At 44.8% G+C, this 23,975-nt stretch overlaps 1 protein-coding gene across 1 annotated transcript; it reads right to left on the reverse strand.

Moving 5' to 3' along the window:
• Positions 1-628: 628 nt before the first annotated feature.
• RNF170 (ring finger protein 170) lies at positions 629-22,650 on the reverse strand. Its single transcript, XM_063455351.1, has 7 exons — positions 22,574-22,650; positions 19,903-20,049; positions 18,044-18,119; positions 6,359-6,470; positions 3,031-3,104; positions 2,224-2,331; positions 629-1,281 (listed from the first exon to the last, which is right to left on the reverse strand). Exons 2-7 carry the CDS (start codon positions 20,025-20,027, stop codon positions 1,012-1,014), a joined length of 765 nt encoding a protein of 254 aa, XP_063311421.1. The 5' UTR covers positions 20,028-20,049; positions 22,574-22,650; the 3' UTR covers positions 629-1,011.
• Between the last annotated feature and the right edge of the window lie 1,325 nt (positions 22,651-23,975).

Genomic DNA, 23,975 nt, shown 5'->3' on the forward strand with positions numbered 1-23,975 from the left:
TTTGTACATTACTGTGTTTTAAAGGTGCGGTTATCTATTTTTTTTGTATTTGAAAGATTTTGTGCAAAAAATTAATAATTGCTCCATTCCTGTGTGAACCGGCCAGGGTTATATACTGAATTGGCTATGATGCTTGCAGATTCAGCTATTCACAGATAGTCAAATTGCAATCAAATTGACATCATTCATTTATTCCATTTCCCTGCACTCAAATGTCTAAATACAATAATCCTACAACTCCTTAATGCTACCACAAACCCCTCTTAACTCTCTAAGGATATCCCAATTACCATGTGCCCACGAAACTAAACTCTTATATTAGCAGAATCATTTTTATTCTTCTATGATGCACACTGAGCCAGCTAATCGCTCCATTTACAGGTGTCTCAATAAAAAGCCTTTGATTGGATCTCGTGAGCACAGGCGTAACGTCAGTAGGGGGCGTAGATTTCTAGTGAGTAAAACGTAAATGTTAATACTTGCAGCATTTGGGAGTGGGGACCTAAGGAATAATGCCCACATAAGGCATTATTTGTTTTTAAAGTTATAAGGGGTGGAGTATCCCTTTCAGTCACTTTGACATTTAAACTGGATTATGGTAAATTTTGGAAACATCAAGTAACACCTATTAGCAATGCAAACGTGGCTTTACATTTTATTTTGGAGGCTTCATAAATATAATGTATTGGAAGGAAGACTTTACATTTAAGGGTAAGTAAGCCAAAATTTCACTTGCTTAGAATTCCCCCGTAGCACCTATTTTTGAAATAAACAAACATTGCCAAGTTATCCAGACTTTTGGACGCAAATATAAAAACGGTGAAGTAAACACTGGTAAGTGGCAACTAAACCTAAATGTTAGCCTTATTCTCCACAAAATGCAAGAATACTCATTTTTAAAAATTCCAGTTATGTATTTGTATGTTGCTTTTGAGCAATCCTGCATAGAGTTTATTTAAAGGTTTTGAATGCAAAAAAACAAACAAACAAAAAAAAAACAACACACATTTTTCACCTGTTTAACCTCTGAGTTACTACCTCACGATACATGATAGAAATGTATATAAGCAATAAAAAGAAGACAAAAAAATCATCCAGAAAGCCTAGAATACCAAAGAGAGCTTCTGGAATAATGTCCAAGGGTAACACAATGTAGAACAAGGCTCCAAGCACACAGAGGACAATCCTAATCCGGAACATCCAAAAGAGGCCACCCACAGAAAACATCTCCCGGAAAGCGTGGCGCAGCAATGTGGGCAAGTCCATAATTCTCTCCATTAACTAAGGAGATGAAAAACAACATTGCGTTATCTTTTACTAAGCAAGATATATATTAAAGGGAAAAATATAAAAAAATGTATAAATATATATTATTTTTTTAAAATTTTATGATGTGTTCTATTAAAAGGCGTGATATTACATACAATACATGACAACTTGCATTAGTGTCACTGGCACCTCATTAGTGTCAAAAACCCCTGCAAGGACCTTCCGTTGGCTCCCCTGGGCTAATGCCACGTTCATTAAAGGTCTGTTAGCTGGGTGTTCTCAGCCAATGAACGTGGTCCTGCATGGCTGGGCTTAGCTCAGTGGAGCTAATGGAACCAGGGGAGGCAGCAATGAGCACTAAGCAGGACCCATGTAAATTGTCAAAGCATTCTTACACAGGTTGACTATGTAAAGGTGCCACGGCACTCCTGGCACCATAACTACTATTGTAGACTGCAGTGGTTATGGTGCTTAAAATGTTTCTTTAAGAGACCTTAATGGACAAATCACACAGGAGTTGTAGTAGTTTCTTAGGAAACTTGTAAAGCCTTGTTTACTCTCTTACTTCTGTACTTTGACTGGAGATATGTATTACATTGTCGGCCCAGTATTTCAATGAGCAGAATGTTTTCAAAGTCTACGATGCTAATTGCAGCTGCCAAAATTAATTTGTTGCCTTCTCCTTTAAATCTAACCTGCAAGAGAAGAAGTTAAGAAAAAGTTATTCTGATTTTCCTCTCCTGACATACCTCAGTCTAAAAGGGATAGGAACTGAATTAAGGACAGCAGCTGCAAATAGCTGTAGTTTGTATACCGCCCGTCAATCTAGAAGTGAAGTGGGGAAAAAAAAATCTGAGCTATTGTGTGCAGGTGTATATGCTTTTACATAGTAAATAAATCATATGTAGATGTTGTACATCCGTATATATTATTTATTTATTCATTGCTACTTACAGAGCGTGGCTGTCCAGAAAATCTTCGATTATAACTATTTACTTCCTGGAATAGCTGCTGCGCATCTTGCTGTTCACCAACTTCAAACATTGGAAAAAGTAGTGTTACCTGCAGGGGTCATGACACAAAACATGAGACAAAAACACAAACATGCATAGAAAGTAATGATGAGGTTAGCTTGCACCTGCCTCTTGTTTTAGGTTTAGATGTTTTATAGTGTCTACACCTATGCTCCACATGAGGTGGAGTGGAGCTACACAGCAACACAGGATTCTTGACCATATTAGTGAACTGCTAGAGATAACCGTTAACCCAGACTCCTAGGTCTCCCTCCTAGCGTATAAAAATCTAAATTTTGAATAAAATTAGTTTCCAAATTTGCATAGCTTCTAGATGCTGTATTGCCCAAGTAAGAAAGGGAGTGGTCCCTTCTAATTCTTAATTTTTCCAGAAACTTAATTATGTACATAATATGGCTATATGACAGAACTATTTCTGGGTTCCCAACAAGTATGGACCCCAAGGATTTCATATACAGGCACTGAACCCACTCAGACCCCTTCTCAGTTTTCTACTTTTAACCATTCAGTATGGTGGGGGATCCCCATCTCTGGCAGCACACCAAGACTATTTGTATGGGACACTATATGTGACTATTTGTAAGATTTGAATTATTTTTTTACAGTGTAATTTTCCCACTTGCCCTATACATTAACGGCGTGCTTTATTCTTTTCTGAAGGATAAGCAAATTAAAAAATGTAGTCTTTGACTGCTGATCACCAGTGTTATATCGTATGGAATCTTACCGTTTGACGGCAAATAGGGCAACTGATTGCACCAAGCCAGGTGCCATATCTCCAGTATGCAATAATACATTGGCCTTTAAATTAAAGGAAATTAAAAATTAAAAAAAATATATATATACACATATCAAAATTAAACAATCCTCTGGAATTTGTTTACTGGGAACATTTCTCTTGATATACAAAATTGCTTAGCACTAAACCATGAATAATTATTCACACACACAGCACACTATCCCAAAGCAGATTCGATTCCCCCAGGCTTCCAGATGTTTCACAATTATTTTCAAAAAGTTACTCTATGCACCCTTACAACTTTGTATTGTTGCAAAGCTGATCGGGCACAGAAAACTACACACCAATTCTCAGCTCTGATAGAGGCTTAGAACAGCAGCAAACCTGATGTCAAATTTGTCCAAGTTGTTCAGGTAGTGTTTATCCATGCATGTTATCCATCCATGCCTTGGGTTGAGCTCTCTCTCCCCCTGATCAGAGCACAAAGTCTGGTTGACTAAACTGAGCTAAAAAAAAAAACTGTCACATTAAGGTGGATGTCCTCAGTGATGAGGAATAAAAATGTTTATCTCATAAAGTCTTACTAGAGAGTGACTTATTGGATAAGAATAGATCTGAAGACCAGAATGAGAGGCTCCTAATTGGAATGCTTACACTTGATGAGGGAACGGTCTAAAACAGTGCATCTGCAGGGAACTTTGGTGGCAAGTAGTTTTTTTTTTGTTTGCATTATTGTTTATTATCTATATAATGCATTTAAAAAAAAAAAAAAAAAAAAGTCATAGTTTTCCTTTAACTTGACACAACATTTCTGTATTTTTAATACACACCAACCACTGGCCCTGAATTTGACACTCAAGATTAAAAAAAAACATATGAGGATAGAATATTTAAAGAAAAGCAGATAGTTGTTTTTTCAATTTTTTGATTATCACTGAAAATAAAAGAGTTACATGTAATAGCCTTATAATGAGTAAGCACGTTAATATATCTCTCTCTACTATCTCCTGGCTCACCACTGCTCATGGATGTCCAGATACGGTCCTTATAGGTTAGAAGCACTAGTACAATTTCATGAGCTTTAAAGGACCACTCTAGGCACCCAGACCACTTCAGCTTAATGAAGTGGTCTGGGTGCCAGGTACCTCTAGGATTAACCCTTTTTTTTATAAACATAGCAGTTTCAGAGAAACTGCTATGTTTATAATGAGGGTTAATCCAGCCTCCAAATCCTCTAGTGGCTGTCTCACTGACAGCCGCTAGAGGCGCTTGCGTGATTCTCACTGTGAAAATCACAGTGAGAGCACGCAAGCGTCCATAGGAGAGCATTGTAAATGCTTTCCTATGCGACCGGCTGAATGCGAGCGCGGCTCCTGCCGCGCATGCGCATTCAGCCGATGACGTCGCGATCAAGATGGAGAGGAGGAGGAAAGCTCCCCGCCCGGCGCTGGAAAAAGAGGTAAGTTTAACCCCTTCCTCTCTCCAGAGCCCGGCGGGAGGGGGTCCCTGAGGGTGGGGGCACCCTCAGGGTACTCTAGTGCCAGGAAAACGAGTATGTTTTCCTGGCACTAGAGTGGTCCTTTAACAATCCCAGAATGCATATGATACCCCGCAGATGTTGTCAGGAGGCATAAATAAATCCTAGCTCTTTATTACTTGCAAAAAGCCTAGAATACATATAAGAGGAGATTTATCAAGGCAAAAACAGGTGCTATTCTGGGGGCAAAGTGATATTAAGAAACAATCACCATGGAAACTAACAGAAAGTCTCAACATTTAGCACCAAAGAGTGCCTGTTTAACATTGCTAAATATCTCTTAATCTTCTGCATTAAAAAAATAAAAACGCAGTTTTCATTTGAGTTACTAAAGTGGTGTCAACTAATATACTTATAATTTATTGTACACAGGGCCGGCCTTAGGGGTGTGCGAGCTGTGCGGCCGCACAGGGCGCCATGGAGCAGGGGGCGCCGTGCGGCCGCACAGCCGATTTAAAAAAAAAAAAAATTTTTTTTTTTTTTTTTTTTTTTAAATTTGCAGCGGGGGCGGAGCTTACCATGCGGCGGGGGCGGAGCTAAAAGCGCCGGAAAACTGCTGCAGGGGAAGCAGGAAGGAGTCCCTGCTTCCCCACCAGTCACCAGGAGCTGCACTGCCTCCACAATTAACTCCACAGGTAACTGTGTGATTGTCATGTGAGTGTGACTCTCTGCCTATGTGTATGACTGTCTGCCTCTGTGTGTGTGTGTGTGTGTGTTACTGTCTGTGTGTGTGTGTGTATGACTGTCTGCCTCTGTGTGTCTGTGTGTATGACTGTCTGCCTCTGTGTGTCTGTGTGTATGACTGTCTGCCTCTGTGTGTGTGTCTGTGTGTATGACTGTCTGCCTCTGTGTGTATGACTATCTGCCTGTGTGTGTCTGTGTGTGTGTGTATGACTGTCTGCGTGTGTGTGTGTGTGTGTATAACTGTCTGCCTCTGTGTGTTTGTCTGTGTGTATTATTGTCTGCCTCTGTGTGTGTGACTATCTGCCTGTGTGTTTGTCTGTGTGTGTGTGTGTGTATGACTGTCTGCGTGTGTGTGTGTATGACTGTCTGCGTGTGTGTGTATATGACTGTCTGCCACTGTGTGTCTGTGTGTATTACTGTCTGCCACTGTGTGTCTGTGTGTATTACTGTATGCCTCTGTGTGTTTGTCTGTGTGTATTACTGTCTGCCTCTGTGTGTGTGACTGTGTATGACTGCCTCTGTGTGTATGACTGCCTCTGTGTGTATGACTGCCTCTGTGTGTATGACTGCCTCTGTGTGTATGACTGCCTGCCTCTGTGTGTATGACTGTCTGCCTCTGTGTGTATGACTGTCTGCCTCTGTGTGTATGACTGTCTGCCTCTGTGTGTCTGTGTGTATGACTGTCTGCGTGTGTGTGTGTGTGTGTGCGTGTGTGTATGACTGTCTGCCTGTGTGTGTGTGTATGACTGCTTGTGCGTGTGTGGATGTCTTCCTGTGTGTGTATGGCCGTCTGACTCTGTGTGTGTGTGTGTGTCACATACAACCAATACACGCATATCACACACTGTTAATATACCCATTACAAATATCACACATAGCATACATATCACACACAGTCATCACACGTACTATTACATACACAGACAACACAAACATAACAGCATACATGGATGACGGGGGGGGGGGGGGGCGCTGTGAAGATTTTTCGCACAGGGCGTCTAAATGCCTAAGGCCGGCCCTGATTGTACAAAGGGGAGTAAAATTCCTATCTTAAAAAATAAATAAAAATAATAAACATTAAAAAAGTTTTTTTACCACAGAAAAGATGTCCACAGTTTGTTTCGACAGGAAGAGTGGCTTGCTGTAAACAGACTGGACAAGACATGTCTGAGTAGAACTGCAGGCGAGGTGCAGTAGGTGTGTCCTCCTGAGAAAAAGCAAGAATTCAAATTTAGGCAACATATCTATGGACACATTTTCTAATCTAAAAACATTACGTCAGCCTAATCAACATGCTAGGCAACATAACCACTTCATTTTACTGAGGCTATGATGACAGGAATCCACTGGACCATTTTATGGTCAATATGTTCAGTATTAAGTCTATTACAATTACGGAGACACTTAACGAAGGCCCCCCCCCGGTGCCTCTGGCTTTTATCCCTGCTGGAAGGTATAACCAATGCAGAGATTATATTCCCAGTAGCCATACCAATTTATAGCAGCAGCAGGGAAAGAGTGTTCTGCTGATCACGGCAACCCATTACTTGTATGGCTTTAGTCTGAGCAGCAGAAAAGGACCAAGCTGCAGGACACCATTGCTAAACTGTTTTTGATCGGTTTAACATTGAATAAACAGTGTGATGGAGCCAAGGTACTTTAGCTACGTAATGCCTAGATGTAGAGGTCATGGTGCCTAGGGAATCCCACTAACCAGCAAAGTAAGAGTACAGGCCTCACAAGTCAAAACTACCAGTCTAGCTTTCATTTAAAGGACCACTATAGTCACCCATACCACATCAGCTCAATGAAGTAGTCTTGGTCCCAGGTCCCCCAGGTTTTAACCCTGCAGCTGTAAACATAGCAGAGGCGCTATGCAAACACAGCCAGAGGCGCTTCCACAACGCTCAATGCGAAAATCGCATTGAGCACGCAGAACATCCATAGGAAAGCATTGAATTGCTTTCCTATGCGCGGTTTGAATGCGCACGAGGCTCTGGCCATGCATGCGCATTTGGCTCCACTCGGTAGCTAACGTTGGAAGGGAAGGAGAGGTCACCAGCGCCGAGGGAGCGTGGTGCTGGATTAAGGTAAGTGGCTGGAGAGGTTTTAACCCCTTCAGGCTAGTGGGACAGGGGCCCTAAGGTGGGGGCGACCTAAGGACTATATAGTGCCAGGAAAACAAGTTTGTTTCCTGGCACTATATAGTCCTTAGGTCCCCCCCACCCCCAGGCACTATAGTGGTCCTTTAAAGCTGTGTTTTTATGTATTTTGATAGAGACTCAAACTGTGTATATGGCAATAGCTTTGAAACTCATTATTCAAACATAAAAGTGGCTCAAAGAACCATTAGAATACACAGGGAAAATTCAGCAAACATATCCCCTAGTCTGTTTTCAGTGGAAGTTGGAGAGGGTGGTTCTGCTGCAGTAAACATCGTATTGGTAGCTGCTTGAGCCAGGTCAATATTATCCCAATTTCAACCATTAACAATCTGCTGAAAATAGCCTGGGTAACCAGATTTTTGATGCTGAATCGTATGTAAAGAGACTCGATATACATACATGCAATCATGATGTAGAACACCGCCGTTTTATATTAAGGAACTCGTTAATTGTAATTGATACGAAATAGAGCAATAAATGTTTAGACGCATCAAAAAAAAACACGATGGTCCTTTGCAATCTACATATCAAAACACTGAACAATTTCTGTATAGACCCCATAGTCAAGATTGGTCAAAACTGACCACCAGTTCTGATCAGTGTTAATTTTAGCGGCAAATTCCAATTTAGTCTTTTGACTAAAAAGCCATTTGAGTTTTAGTCGCATTTTAGTCATCTGAATTGTTTTAGTTTTATTCTAGGTTTTAGTCGACTAAATCTCCAGTAGATTTTAGTTGACACGACCAAAATGTAATGGGTTTAGTTAAAGACTGTCTCTTTGCGCCTCGGCCCCTCAGCCCCCTCGGCGCGCCTCGGCCCCTCGGCCCCCTCGGCGCCCCTCGGCCCCCTCGGCGCGCCTCGGCCCCTCGGCCCCTCGGCCCCCTCGGCGCGCCTCGGCCCCTCGGCCCCCTCGGCGCGCCTCGGCCCCTCGGCCCCCTCGGCGCGCCTCGGCCCCTGGGCCCCCTCGGCGCGCCTCGGCCCCTGGGCCCCCTCGGCGCGCCTCGGCCCCCTCGGCGCGCCTCGGCCCCTGGGCCCCCTCGGCGCGCCTCGGCCCCCTCGGCGCGCCTCGGCCCCTCGGCCCCCTCGGCGCGCCTCGGCCCCTCGGCGCGCCTCGGCCCCTCGGCCCCCTCGGCGCGCCTCGGCCCCTCGGCCCCCTCGACGCGCCTCGGGCCCCTCGGCCCCCTCGACGCGCCTCGGCCCCCTCGGCCCCCTCGACGCGCCTCGGCCCCCTCGACGCGCCTCGACGCGCCTCGGTCCCTCGGCCCCCTCGACGCGCCTCGGTCCCTCGGCCCCCTCGACGCGCCTCGGTCCCTCGGCCCCCTCGACGCGCCTCGGTCCCTCGGCCCCCTCGACGCGCCTCGGTCCCTCGGCCCCCTCGACGCGCCTCGGTCCCTCGGCCCCCTCGACGCGCCTCGGTCCCTCGGCCCCCTCGACGCGCCTCGGTCCCTCGGCCCCCTCGACGCGCCTCGGCCCCCTCGACGCGCCTCGGTCCCTCGACGCGCCTCGGTCCCTCGGCCCCCTCGACGCGCCTCGGTCCCTCGACGCGCCTCGGTCCCTCGACGCGCCTCGGTCCCTCGACGCGCCTCGGTCCCTCGGCCCCCTCGACGCGCCTCGGTCCCTCGGCCCCCTCGACGCGCCTCGGTCCCTCGGCCCCCTCGACGCGCCTCGGTCCCTCGGCCCCCTCGACGCGCCTCGGTCCCTCGGCCCCCTCGACGCGCCTCGGTCCCTCGGCCCCCTCGACGCGCCTCGGTCCCTCGGCCCCCTCGACGCGCCTCGGTCCCTCGGCCCCCTCGACGCGCCTCGGTCCCTCGGCCCCCTCGACGCGCCTCGGTCCCTCGGCCCCCTCGACGCGCCTCGGTCCCTCGGCCCCCTCGACGCGCCTCGGTCCCTCGGCCCCCTCGACGCGCCTCGGTCCCTCGGCCCCCTCGACGCGCCTCGGTCCCTCGGCCCCCTCGACGCGCCTCGGTCCCCCGGCCCCCTCGACGCGCCTCGGTCCCCCGGCCCCCTCGACGCGCCTCGGTCCCCCGGCCCCCTCGACGCGCCTCGGTCCCCCGGCCCCCTCGACGCGCCTCGGTCCCCCGGCCCCCTCGACGCGCCTCGGTCCCCCGGCCCCCTCGACGCGCCTCGGTCCCCCGGCCCCCTCGACGCGCCTCGGTCCCCCAGCCCCCTCGACGCGCCTCGGTCCCTCAGCCCCCTCGACGCGCCTCGGTCCCTCAGCCCCCTCGACGCGCCTCGGTCCCTCAGCCCCCTCGACGCGCCTCGGTCCCTCAGCCCCCTCGACGCGCCTCGGTCCCTCAGCCCCCTCGACGCGCCTCGGTCCCTCAGCCCCCTCGACGCGCCTCGGTCCCTCAGCCCCCTCGACGCGCCTCGGTCCCTCAGCCCCCTCGACGCGCCTCGGTCCATCAGCCCCCTCGACGCGCCTCGGTCCATCAGCCCCCTCGACGCGCCTCGGTCCATCAGCCCCCTCGACGCGCATCGGTCCATCAGCCCCCTCGACGCGCCTCGGTCCATCAGCCCCCTCGACGCGCCTCGGTCCATCAGCCCCCTCAATCCCCCAGCTCCCCATGTGTCTCAATCCCCCAGCTCCCCATGTGTCTCAATCCCCCAGCTCCCCATGTGTCTCAATCCCCCAGCTCCCCATGTGTCTCAATCCCCCAGCTCCCCATGTGTCTCAATCCCCCAGCTCCCCATGTGTCTCAATCCCCCAGCTCCCCATGTGTCTCAATCCCCCAGCTCCCCATGTGTCTCAATCCCCCAGCTCCCCATGTGTCTCAATCCCCCAGCTCCCCATGTGTCTCAATCCCCCAGCTCCCCATGTGTCTCAATCCCCCAGCTCCCCATGTGTCTCAATCCCCCAGCTCCCCATGTGTCTCAATCCCCCAGCTCCCCATGTGTCTCAATCCCCCAGCTCCCCATGTGTCTCAATCCCCCAGCTCCCCATGTGTCTCAATCCCCCAGCTCCCCATGTGTCTCAATCCCCCAGCTCCCCATGTGTCTCAATCCCCCAGCTCCCCATGTGTCTCAATCCCCCAGCTCCCCATGTGTCTCAATCCCCCAGCTCCCCATGTGTCTCAATCCCCCAGCTCCCCATTTGTCTCAATCCCCCAGCTCCCCATGTGTCTCAATCCCCCAGCTCCCCATGTGTCTCAATCCCCCAGCTCCCCATGTGTCTCAATCCCCCAGCTCCCCATGTGTCTCAATCCCCCAGCTCCCCATTTGTCTCAATCCCCCAGCTCCCCATGTGTCTCAATCCCCCAGCTCCCCATGTGTCTCAATCCCCCAGCTCCCCATGTGTCTCAATCCCCCAGCTCCCCATGTGTCTCAATCCCCCAGCTCCCCATGTGTCTCAATCCCCCAGCTCCCCATGTGTCTCAATCCCCCAGCTCCCCATGTGTCTCAATCCCCCAGCTCCCCATGTGTCTCAATCCCCCAGCTCCCCATGTGTCTCAATCCCCCAGCTCCCCATGTGTCTCAATCCCCCAGCTCCCCATGTGTCTCAATCCCCCAGCTCCCCATGTGTCTCAATCCCCCAGCTCCCCATGTGTCTCAATCCCCCAGCTCCCCATGTGTCTCAATCCCCCAGCTCCCCATGTGTCTCAATCCCCCAGCTCCCCATTTGTCTCAATCCCCCAGCTCCCCATGTGTCTCAATCCCCCAGCTCCCCATGTGTCTCAATCCCCCAGCTCCCCATGTGTCTCAATCCCCCAGCTCCCCATGTGTCTCAATCCCCCAGCTCCCCATTTGTCTCAATCCCCCAGCTCCCCATGTGTCTCAATCCCCCAGCTCCCCATGTGTCTCAATCCCCCAGCTCCCCATGTGTCTCAATCCCCCAGCTCCCCATGTGTCTCAATCCCCCAGCTCCCCATGTGTCTCAATCCCCCAGCTCCCCATGTGTCTCAATCCCCCAGCTCCCCATGTGTCTCAATCCCCCAGCTCCCCATGTGTCTCAATCCCCCAGCTCCCCATGTGTCTCAATCCCCCAGCTCCCCATGTTTCTCAATCCCCCAGCTCCCCATGTGTCTCAATCCCCCAGCTCCCCATGTGTCTCATTTCCTCTCCTCCCTCCCACAATGTGTCTTACTTGACAGTGTTACTTTTGGCTGCAAATTTAAATTTACTTTTAGTTATAGTCTTTTGACTAAAAAGCCGTTTTAGTCATATTTTATTAATCTGACTTGTTTTAGTTGACTAAATCTCTATTGTTATTCAACGAAATTAACACTGGTTCTTCTGATCACTGCTGGTATTTCATTAGCTCAGGAGTGCCAATCTTAAAAAACAATCCTATGACTAGGAAAGGGGTCACTTCGGTTCAATGTTGGAAAGTTTGTTATTTTTTGGTAAAAACTCTAGCACAAAAAATTACTATAGCCACGGCCAAAAGTTTAGAGCCAAAACAGAAAGTTTATAAATAATTGTGACAACACTAGGTATTAAATGTAGGTTTAGTATGAAATTTAGTATTAAAATTACTTATGGTATCAGGACTAGAGTTATTCCTAAGCTGAATTTTTCATTGCTGCCCTACACAACCCTTTCCATTGTTTTCCTAGACCCTTTGCCCATAAATATTCACAGCCACCGTCCAGTTAATTTATTTTATATATGGCGGGAGAATGGCTGCTATCCCAGTGCCTCTTCAGAGCCTCCTTACTTATACATATCTGTATTCAGGCAGCTCACATGCCATGTAACATCCTCCCAGTGCTCAGATTCATTACACTTCACAGAAATGCAAAAGAATCTTGAAGCCGTCTCTGCCACCATAGTGTACAGACAGCTTCTTCCCTTGTAGCATACAGGGAGTGCAGAATTATTAGGCAAATGAGTATTTTGACCACATCATCCTCTTTATGCATGTCTTACTCCAAGCTGTATAGGCTCGAAAGCCTACTACCAATTAAGCATATTAGGTGATGTGCATCTCTGTAATGAGAAGGGGTGTGGTCTAATGACATCAACACCCTATATCAGGTGTGCATAATTATTAGGTAACTTCCTTTCCTTTGGCAAAATGGGTCAAAAGAAGGACTTGACAGGCTCAGAAAAGTCAAAAATAGTGAGCCATCTTGCAGAGGGATGCAGCACTCTTAAAATTGCAAAGCTTCTGAAGCGTGATCATCGAACAATCAAGCGTTTCATTCAAAATAGTCAACAGGGTCGCAAGAAGCGTGTGGAAAAACCAAGGCGCAAAATAACTGCCCATGAACTGAGAAAAGTCAAGCGTGCAGCTGCCAAGATGCCACTTGCCACCAGTTTGGCCATATTTCAGAGCTGCAACATCATTGGAGTGCCCAAAAGCACAAGGTGTGCAATACTCAGAGACATGGCCAAGGTAAGAAAGGCTGAAAGACAACCACCACTGAACAAGACACACAAGCTGAAACGTCAAGACTGGGCCAAGAAATATCTCAAGACTGATTTTTCTAAGGTTTTATGGACTGATGAAATGAGAGTGAGTCTTGATGGGCCAGATGGATGGGCCCGTGGCAGGATTGGTAAAGGGCAGAGAGCTCCAGTCCGACTCAGACGCCAGCAAGGTGGAGATGGAGTACTGGTTTGGGCTGGTATCATCAAAGATGAGCTTGTGGGGCCTTTTCGGGTTGAGGATGGAGTCAAGCTCAACTCCCAGTCCTACTGCCAGTTTCTGGAAGACACCTTCTTCAAGCAGTGGTACAGGAAGAAGTCTGCATCCTTCAAGAAAAACATGATTTTCATGCAGGACAATGCTCCATCACACGCGTCCAATTACTCCACAGCGTGGCTGGCAAGAAAGGGTATAAAAGAAGAAAATCTAATGACATGGCCTCCTTGTTCACCTGATCTGAACCCCATTGAGAACCTGTGATCCATCATCAAATGTGAGATTTACAAGGAGGGAAAACAGTACACCTCTCTGAACAGTGTCTGGGAGGCTGTGGTTGCTTCTGCACGCAATGTTGATGGTGAACAGATCAAAACACTGACAGAATCCATGGATGGCAGGCTTTTGAGTGTCCTTGCAAAGAAAGGTGGCTATATTGGTCACGGATTTGTTTTTGTTATGTTTTTGAATGTCAGAAATGTATATTTGTGAATGTTGAGATGTTATATTGGTTTCACTGGTAAAAATAAATAATTGAAATGGGTATATATTTGTTTTTTGTTAAGTTGCCTAATAATTATGCACAGTAATAGTCACCTGCACACACAGATATCCCCCTGAAATAGCTATAACTAAAAACAAACTAAAAACTACTTCCAAAAATATTCAGCTTTGATATTAATGAGTTTTTTGGGTTCATTGAGAACATGGTTGTTGTTCAATAATAAAATTAATCCTCAAAAATACAACTTGCCTGATAATTCTGCACTCCCTGTATAGGGACCGATGATGAAAATCTATTGAACTCTGCCTACAGGTCCCATTTCTCTGTATCCATGGTAATCCAGAAATGTCAAGCCCCGCTCTATCCAACTCATAACAACATATTCCCAATAATACCTTGCTAACAATTTAACACAACAGATGTTTTTTCAATTTAATTTTGACATTTATTTATTACTGGTATTTATAAAGCGCCAACAAATTCCGCAGCGCTGTACAATTAGTGGAGAACATACAATATACACACACACAAATACAAAAGGTAGAGAGTGCCCTGCCCGTAAGCTGAAATCTTGACATTTAAGCTCTTTTATACGAAGTGCATAGGTAGATAAAAGAAAAAACACAGCAACAGTGAAGGAGAGAAGAGATCCCACCTCCACTGGAGTTGAGTGGGTTGTAGGGTATCAGGGCATAACCCAGGGATATCAATGTAAAAAGAGAAGAGACTGAAAATAAGGGATATTCTCCCAGATATCAGTCCCTATACCCTTAGAAAAAGGTTGTTCCACTGTTATAAGGCAATAAATTGGCCATTTTGAACGTAGGAAAAATGTTTTCATAAAAATAATAAACCTTTATTGAGCCCCCTTAAGGGAGGAGATAAGTGAAATAAAACTTAATAAAAGTGTATTTACAATAAAATAAAATAAAGTGAAAACGTCTGCTGTTCTGATTGTTAGATAATATATACACCACACTTAGGAGCTCCTGTTTGTAGCAACTGGAATTAAAGTCTACACTGTTGCTGATACCGATAGTGCAACAGTGTCTCAGTAACCAGTATATATTTGTGTGTGGATCTAACAGGGTCAATATTTGACCAACCAAAGTGACATAACTTAAAAAGAAAAAGTGAAACAAGTGCCACTTATTGGATAGTGGGTGATTAAACCCTGCCTGTTATGGGTATAGTAACCCCTCCGAAATGTAGGGCACTTGTTCCTAACAAATGGGTGGGAGTTATAGCCGTAAAAATAGAGCGTCTGGGGTAAATAGGCGGTAGTATCACTAAACCGGTATAATAGCCGTTAAAACAATATAACAGCCCATATTTTGATGCTCAAAAGAAAACACCCCTTAGTTACAGCTGAAGGGAGATATAGTGAGGAGAGGAGCTTAAGTGTCAGAGAGAGTCCAGCCGGACCCAAAATGCAGTCAACTATATGCTCTCTTAGTCACACGTACTTATGTCAAGTCTTAGTCATTTAACACTAGTATTGTTATCTAGTATAGTATCATCTAAGGCAATCTTGCCAAAACATATCAGTAAATAAATATTGAGTCAGCTATTAGTCTGCTAGTCTAATACTCACATGGCTAACAACTCCTATCAGCTCCTAGGTGGCGGATGGATATTATGCCTAAGACCTGACGGATAGCTGAAGGTAACGAAACCCCCCTCCCAAGTCACCAGGACAGAACAGAGGAACAGACGTTATTGGAAGGCAGACCCTGTGGTCTCTGTGTAGCTCAACGCGCGTTTCGACGCCAAGATGCACCTTTTTCAAGAGCTTACCGGGAAGTGAGAAAGCGTCGCAATTTAAACCCTCTAGACTCCGCCCCTCCTCTTCGTGACGTCATCGTCACGCCCAGACGCGTCAGTAAACGGGCGGGGAGTGGGCTAAGAGTGGCGTGAATTGGGTTGCTGCTCGGCATAGGGGGGACAATAACCCCTCAATAGAAAAGAAGCACATTAAATAGTCACAGTGACAAGAAAAATTGAGTAGTATTCCTACTCCTTTTTGACATATAAATGCTATTGATCAAAATGAATTATCTGTGTGTCTAATAAATTAAGGTATCCAGTGGGTCTTTATTCTCATCCATCTCACCCCTCTTCTGGATAAGACCCCCCAACAAAGTTTCAGGGGTCAATGGGGGATTTAGGATGATGAGCATACCCCTCGTGTCCTTTTGTCATTAGGGTTTCCTAATAGATAGAGAAACACAGATGTTAAATAATTGGTGCAAAGGAGAAGCCTTCGTTTAAACCTTTGGGTTGCAACGTTTTGAGTCTGTATATCCAGAAACTCTCTCGCTGCCTTAAAAACCTATCATAGTCACCTCTCCACTTATTTACTAATTCTAGTCCGGAAAATCGCAGGCCATGTGATTTTTCTTCATGATGTTCCTTAAGATGGCGAGCAATTGGTGTCTCAGTGGTGAGTTTAGGTGACCTGACATGTTCTTTGATACTCTCCTTAAAGGGACGAAATGTTTTTCCCACATATTTACATCTGCATTCACAGGTAAGCAGATATACCAACCCTGAAGTATTGCAATTGAAGAATGAAGTGATATCAAAGACCTGTTTATTTTCACTGTCAAGCGCTTTCTTGGAATCACGTTTTATATGTTTGCAGGCAACACAGTGCCCGCATTGAAATGTGCCAGTGATAGGTCTATTGAGTCAGGTCTTAGTATCAGTGCGTATTGGTTGAAAATGGCTAGGAACTAGAAAGTCTCAAGTTTTTCCTCTACGTGCTGTCAGTTCCACTTTTTGTCCCAAGATCTTTTTAAGATGGACATCCCCTGTTAAAATGGGCGAGAACCTCTGGATACCAGATTTTACTCTGTCCCAGCCGGCATCGTACGTTGCAATCATGCGAGGAGCAATGGTAGTAGGTGTCACAGGTTTAATATTACTCAATAGTGTTTCTTTGTCCGACTCTAAAGCTCTCTTATACGCTTTTTTTCAGACAACGATTGGGGTAGTCCTTAAACTGCTGTCGCAGTATGTCCGCTTGAATTTTAAAGTCTTGGATGGTAGTGCAGTTTCTACGGGCCCTTAGGTATTGGCCTATAGGGATGCCTGTTTTAAGGGCTTTGGATGGAAGCTATCCCAGTCAAGTAAACTGTTAGAAGCTGTAGGCTTCTTGAAAAGAGTAGTCTGAATGGATGATTCTTTATCGACGGATAACGTCAGAACTAAGAAATTGAGAGTTTTCCCTCCGAACTCCGATGTAAATCTAATATTCAAGTCATTTTCATTTAGAAGAGCCACAAAGGTATCAAATTCTTTTGATGTACCTTTCCATACTATTAGGATATCATCTATGTATCTTGCCCATAGATGTATCATAGGTGCAAAAGGTAAAAATTTGGCTGATCTGATGACTGTTTCCTCCCACCATTCCAGGTGTAGGTTTGCATACGATGGGGCACAAGCTGTTCCCATCGCTGTCCCCCGCACCTGGTGGTAGAACCGGTCATTAAATGTAAAGTAGTTATGTGTAATAACATATCTGAGTAGTTCTGCAGTGAACTCAGAGTGTGCAGTAAAATGTGTTCCTCTTTTCTCTAGGTAGTACTGGGCGTGTTGTATGCCTTCCTCGTGTGGTATGAAGGAATAAAGGGCCTCTACGTCCAGGTTACATGGGTTAACAGGTTCAGGGAGTGTGAGATTTCAAAGAAGTGCCAGGGTCTGCTTGGTGTCCTGAATAAAGGACGGTAAAGGCTCCACAAATGGGCGCAAAATGTTATCTAAATAAATGCTCCCATTCTGTGTGAGATTATTGATGCCTGACACAATCGGGCGTCCTGGAGGGTCCAATTTATTCTTGTGAATTTTTGGTAGGCAATGGAAGGTCGCTATCCTCGGGTTCCTATTGAGGATGAATTCATATTCCTCCCTCTCTACTGCGACCTACATCCAGGATCTGTTTATACTCCTCCAAAAAGGAGTTGGTAGGATCTCTTTGGAGTGTATGATAAGTGTCCTTATTATCTAGAATTTTAAGGGCCAATCCAACATAGTTTGTTGATTTCATGATAACTATGTTACCGCCCTTATCTGCTGGTTTTCACTTTATTTTATTTTATTGTAAATACACTTTCATTAAGTTTTATTTCACTTATCTCCTCCCCTAAGGGGGCTCAATAAAGGTTTATTATTTTTATGAAAAAAAATGTCCTACGTTCAAAATTGGCAATTTATTGCCTTATAAAAGTGGAACAATCTTTTCCTAAGGGTATAGGGACTGATATCTGGGAGAATATCCCTTATTTTCAGTCTCTTCTCTTTTTGCATAGGTAGATAGCCCGTGAGCTTGCAATCTAAAGGATACCGTGGGGATTTGAGACAAGAGGTAGCAGGGGATATTGCTTACTTTAAGAAAAAAACAGATAGCTTAGTATAGTATTTCATTCTATAAGGATTGAAGGATAACTCATACAATTTGTAGAGACAAAACGAACAAACCACTCGCAAATAATACAGCTGTGCTATGAAGCCAAAATTCTTACTTGTTCATTTTGTAGCTGTTCTCGAACTGCTCTCACTCTTTCCTGATTCTCAGGGTGAATGTTTTGCTGTTCACTCCTATAAAATAAACACAAATGTAAAAAAAAAAAAAAAGACAAAGACAAAAACAAAAATAACTGCTGGCACTGTACAATTAAGCTTTCACAGTACATGTTTAAAGGTGTAGTCTAAGCACCATAATCACTACATCTTGTTATAGTGGCTAGTGTCCTGGTCAGCGGGTGCAATTCCTGGTTCTAGGTTAAACCAGCTGTGTTTGACCTAAAGCAGAATTTCCTGCAGCCCAGACGCTGCTCTGTGTATTGCCAATGCAGAATTCCCACTTTCACATTAGCTAACCTATATTTGAATAGCATTGAAAAGATGAAATACTCAATATAAATAGTACCATTAGATAATAATCTCTTTGATATATATACACTTTAAAGCATGGCTGGATAGAGGTGGCCTGGATCTGAAGTTCCATGAAGATTACGAGCCCATCGTAAAACAGTTTGGGTACTATAGGTCCTATTATCCTCTATACACTTAAACACCAATGTCTCCAAAAGCAATATTCACTCATTGATACTGAATGTGTAATCCAAATATAAAGATACACCCACATTACATAAGGCATCTTGCCGTACTGTGCAGACATTGCAGAGTAGAGGGTGTAAGCTCTCCACCCAGCAATTCCAGGGAGAACCATTGGTTAGGTAGTCTTGTCAGTTATGGCAGTTATCTTCAGCTGGAATGCTGGATGTGTGCTGCTCTGCACCCCCTGTCAGAAAAACTGCAGCACAGACAACTGCTATCGTACTTCATTCAGAGTGTTATATGATAGAGAAACATGCCAAGCACCATGGCCGTCTATTTTCATGGCTTATGGTGAAAAGAATAGTCTGTTAGTGCTTCCTTCACATCAGGACATTGAATCCTAGGTCACTTGCACAGATTCCTCTACCTTCATGTTTTTGCATGTATGAACGTATGGGGTTCCCACGTAAAACAACATGAGTAGCTGCACAAATTTGTTTTAATGCATTATCTGATGAAGAAAAAGCCCAGAATGTGCTTTAAGAAACCGGCTGTCATGTTCTCAGAAGTGTGTTAAAGGAACACCCCACACACCATAACCACTGCAGCCCACTGTAGTGGTTATGATGCCAAGAATGCCCTCTGTAAGTAGTCCAACTGATTTAGTATGGTTTGACAACTTTCCTGTGTCCTACTGGCCACCTACAACCCCTACTTTCAGTATTTTACTGCAGGAGAATTCAGTTATTTACAGAGTAGGGCCATACTTATTGGCTGAATACATCAACTGGTTGCTTTAAGCCAATGAGTGCTGTCCTGGACCGGCCTTGCATTATTTTATAGGGACATCATGTTTCTCCTGTATGAGAGGCCTAGATGCAGTGGGGACTACTGGGGAACCCATGTTACTGAAAAATGGGTTGACTGTGGAACAAAAACAGGGCACTCCTGTCACCATAGCCTCTACAGCAGGAGTGTTCCTTTAAAAAAAAAATATATATATATATATATATATATTTTTTTAAAATTGTTCATTGTGAGCTCAGATTTATACTGTGAAATGATTGAACACACACATATATATTATACATTTTTATCCACACAGACTAAGAGTGAGCATATGCACTAGATAAAAAAAGTTTGGGAATTGACCAAGGAATTGCAATTCATGGGCCAAAAGAGGTGAGCTGGCCAAATAGCAGAGTTTAAGAATTTTTCCAATTGAGCTAGTTTGCAATTCTCTGGTAAGCTCTCCACAATTTCCAATTTAATGAATAAACCTCAGAAATGAGTACAAACTGTATTTTGGATTTCATCCTACCTCAAGAGAAAAAAGAGCAGCGTGGCAATGAAGGACAAGCTGAGGACAACAGCAGCAATCACTTGATCGCTTACTCCTTCAATAAACGAACCTTCGTCTAGCTGTGCATGTAGGATTTCAGCCATTCCAGAATTCAGGCATTAAAATCTAGATCAGAATATGGAAAGATAAATTATCTTTACTACTGGATGGTACAATAACATCAAAGCAGCAGGGAAAAATCTCACCTATATCTATATATACTTAACAATATCAATTTGTCAGATATATTTGGTGCAATTAGTAGGGTCAGAAAAAAGGTTATGGTAAGCTAGCATAAACTATAAAAGCTGCGTAATGCTGGAATAGCTTTAAGATGGATAGAAATTGGCTTCATTAGACTTGTGACCCCGATTTGAAATCTCAAACGGTTTACCTTCTCATGTATTTGGGCATGAATGGCTTTCCTTTTGTCCACAGCCCCTTGGTGGCATTGAAGCTAAGGGCCCCCATTCTCTTTCCACATGATATGCTCACATCCATGAAGTGGCTATGTCTAACCATATGATGTTTCCCAAAATAAGCAGAAGACCAAGTCACCTGATTGCCCGAGAGCAGCCTCGCTATGAACAAGGATGTTCTCTAGGAAGTTGGCACATAACCACATTAGCTTTTAGGCAACTACGCTTGTTTATGTCAGATAAAAAAAAAGGTTTAATAATATAGATTCTCACTGTTCTGTTAGCTGTAAAAAGTGAGATCATCCAGGCTTGAGTAGATCTTATTTAATAGTTTACCACAGTTGGATAAAAGCTACAAAATTATATATACCGGTATATCTATTATTATACTTCAAAACAAACATAAGGTATGACAGCACAGGAATGCAGGAGGAATTTTTGACAAAATGATTCACTAAACACCAACTTATAAGTTAAAGAAACACAATAGTGTCAGGAATACAAAGTGTATTCCTGACACTATAGTTGTAAAAACAAAGTGTAGGTGCCCCGCCCCATGACAAAAAAAACTAAAGGTTGGTTTTACTCACCTTATTTCCATTACCACGCAGGTCTCCATACTGCATCATTTCCAAAAATCATGAAAATTGATGATCTCAGCCAATCCAATGCTTTCCCATAGGAAAGCATTAGGAGGCTATTGCGCATGTGTGTAAAAACGCTGCGCCAATCAGCATCTCCTCATAGAGATGCATTGAATCAATGCATCTCTATGAAGAGCGTTCAGCGTCTCCATGCGCTGAACATCATTGCTGCACACCCAGGAAGCACCTCTAGTGGCCCTCTAAGTGACTGTCACTAGAGATGTTCCTAGGCTGTAATGTCAACACTGCTCTGAAAAGGCAGTGTTTACATTAAAAAGCCTACAGGGGCAGGTTGCAGACACCTTAACAACTTAATTAAGCTGTAGTTTTTCTTATAACTATAATGTCCTTTTAATTAAATCTGAATGCAAAATGTAGACTACAATAGCCAAGCTTTAAAGGGACACTCCAGTGACAGGAGAACAAATCGTTTTCCTGGCACTGCAGGTCCCCTCTCCCTCCCACCCCATGTTGCAGAAGGGGTTAGAACCCCTTTAGTGACTTACCTGAGACCACCGACGATGTCCCTCGGCGGTGGTTTAGGGTCTGCCCACGCTCCTCCCCCGTCGACGTCAGCCTGGCGGGGGAGACAGATTGCACATGCGCGGCCGCCGGCAGGATGAGACCTAATGTGCATGCTTTCAATGCTTTCCTATGGGGATTTTAGTGACGCTGGAGGTCCTCACAGAAAACCTGTGCTATAGACCAGGAAGTGCCCTCTAGTGGCTGTCTAGTAGACAGCCACGAGAGGAGGATTTAACCCTGCAAGGTAAATATTGCAGTTTATGAAAATTGCAATAATTACAGTTGCAGGGTTAAGGGTAGTGGGAGTTGGCCCCAAGACCACTCCAATGGGCAGAAGTGGTCTGGGTGCCTGGAGTGTCCCTTTCAATTCAGATTTGCTAAAATTCAATTAGTTATACATAGAACTTTATAAGAATATAAATATGAATTTAAATTTCAACACGTCAACACTACAATAAATAATAGTAGTACAACCTAAATCTGAAATTATTTTTGGATGCAAAAACATAACCAGCATCTTTTAATATTCAAAATGTATAAATACAAGATCCCACAGCAAAATGCTAAATTATCATTAGCTCTGGTTTATACAAATAACACAGTCACATATCTATATATAGGAATGGGTGAGATGTGTCTATATATAGATTATGGGTGGATTAGGTTCGCAGGTAGGTGAACTACAGAAACAAATTCAAAAGATTAAAGGCTTACACAGATCACTAACTAGCAAGTTGGTGAACGCAAGACATGAATGTGCAATCTCTTAGAACCTGTGGAGTGGTTTATATTAGACAATCTAAAAAAATAAAAACAATTACAACTATGACAGACTGTCAGCAGTCTCACACACAGCACAGGCCAGTCAAGTTTAAACGCAAGCCAAAGTCAAGAAAGCAAGTAGTTATGTTATCATCCAACAAGAAGAAGGTGGAAGATTAGTGGAGTTTCTCTGTTCTAAAAAAATAAAATGTCAAGCAAGCAGAGACAGCTAGTACTGACACTGTTGCAGAGCACAGGGGCTGACTGACTCCCTTTCAGTAGCACACAGTTAGTACATACGTTTCTCAGCCCAGCAAGCCTGGCCTCTTCCTGCATTCGGACAGCTTGCCAGTGACACACAGGGAAGCCCGATCTCTTCCTGGGGGCTGGACCAGTGCAGGAAACACATTGTATCACTTCCTGCATTCCACGAGTGACTACATTATTTATTATCATAATTACTGTGTGTCTGTATGTACTAACACTTCGGATGTAACACCAAGCGATATTCAGTAAGACTGACAATAATCACATGTGCTAAATCATTCACTGATTAGTAGCAGCAGGAAATCCAGACGAACTTAAAGCATTATGTATGTGGTCAGAGCCTCTGACTCAGAGCTGTGTACAGCATGTTACATTAGGATGTATGTGCACTCGGGAAAATATATTTTGTATTATAAAAAGTGAACATTCATTGAATACAGGCATACCCCACTTTTAAGTACACAATGGGACCAGAGCATGTATGTAAAACGAAAATGTACTTAAAGTAAAGCAATACCTTTTTTCACTTCCCAATGCATGTACTGCATTGCAATAGTAATTTACAGGCATAACTGATACTGCAACTGCAGATTTCCAGTGATTTTATTTCCAGTGATTTATTTAGTGATTTCCAGTGGGCTTTTATTCAGTTAAAACAAACCGTAAAAAAAAAATAAAAAATCACATTCCAAATTGTACCATTTATCTTTAAAGGACCACTATAGGCACCCAGACCACTTCAGCTTAATTAAGTGGTCTAGGTGCCTGGTCCAGCTAGGTTTAACCCTTTTTCTATAAAGATAGCAGTTTCAGAGAAACTGCTATGTTTGCTTTAGGGTTAATCCAGCCTCTAGTGGCTGTCTCACTGACAGCCGCTAGAGGCGCTTCCGCGCTTCTCACTGTGAAAATCACAGTGAGAAGACGCCAGCGTCTATAGGAAAGCTCGTGCCGCGCATGCGCATTCAGCCGATGGAGAGGAGGAGGAGAGTCCCCCGCCCGGCGCTGGAGAAAGAGGTAAGTTTAACCCCTTCCTCCCCCTAGAGCCGGCGAGTATGTTTTCCTGGCACTATAGTGGTTCTTTAATGTTTTACTCATCTGACAACCTTAAACTGGGAGAAAAAGTAAAATAAACCTGCCCACTGGGCCATTTTCTGTCAATACAGTGCCAATTTGTATTTGTTAGCAGCTTATTCGCACACTTTGTTTAGAAACACCTCTTCATCACTTTAAGCATTTATGGTTGAACTTTGAATCCTCAGAATTGTGGCTAATGCAGCTAAGCTGCTAAGTCATAGTTATAGAAAATGGCAGGGTAAACCCTTTCACTGCATGGCGCCGATTACAGAATATGGACAATGTATGGGCTGAAAAAATATATATATGTTCACACACACACACACACAGACAGACACACTAACAGACACACGCATAGTAA

This window comes from Pelobates fuscus, chromosome 5 (assembly GCF_036172605.1).
Source record: "Pelobates fuscus isolate aPelFus1 chromosome 5, aPelFus1.pri, whole genome shotgun sequence".
Taxonomy (NCBI): Eukaryota; Metazoa; Chordata; class Amphibia; order Anura; family Pelobatidae; genus Pelobates; species Pelobates fuscus.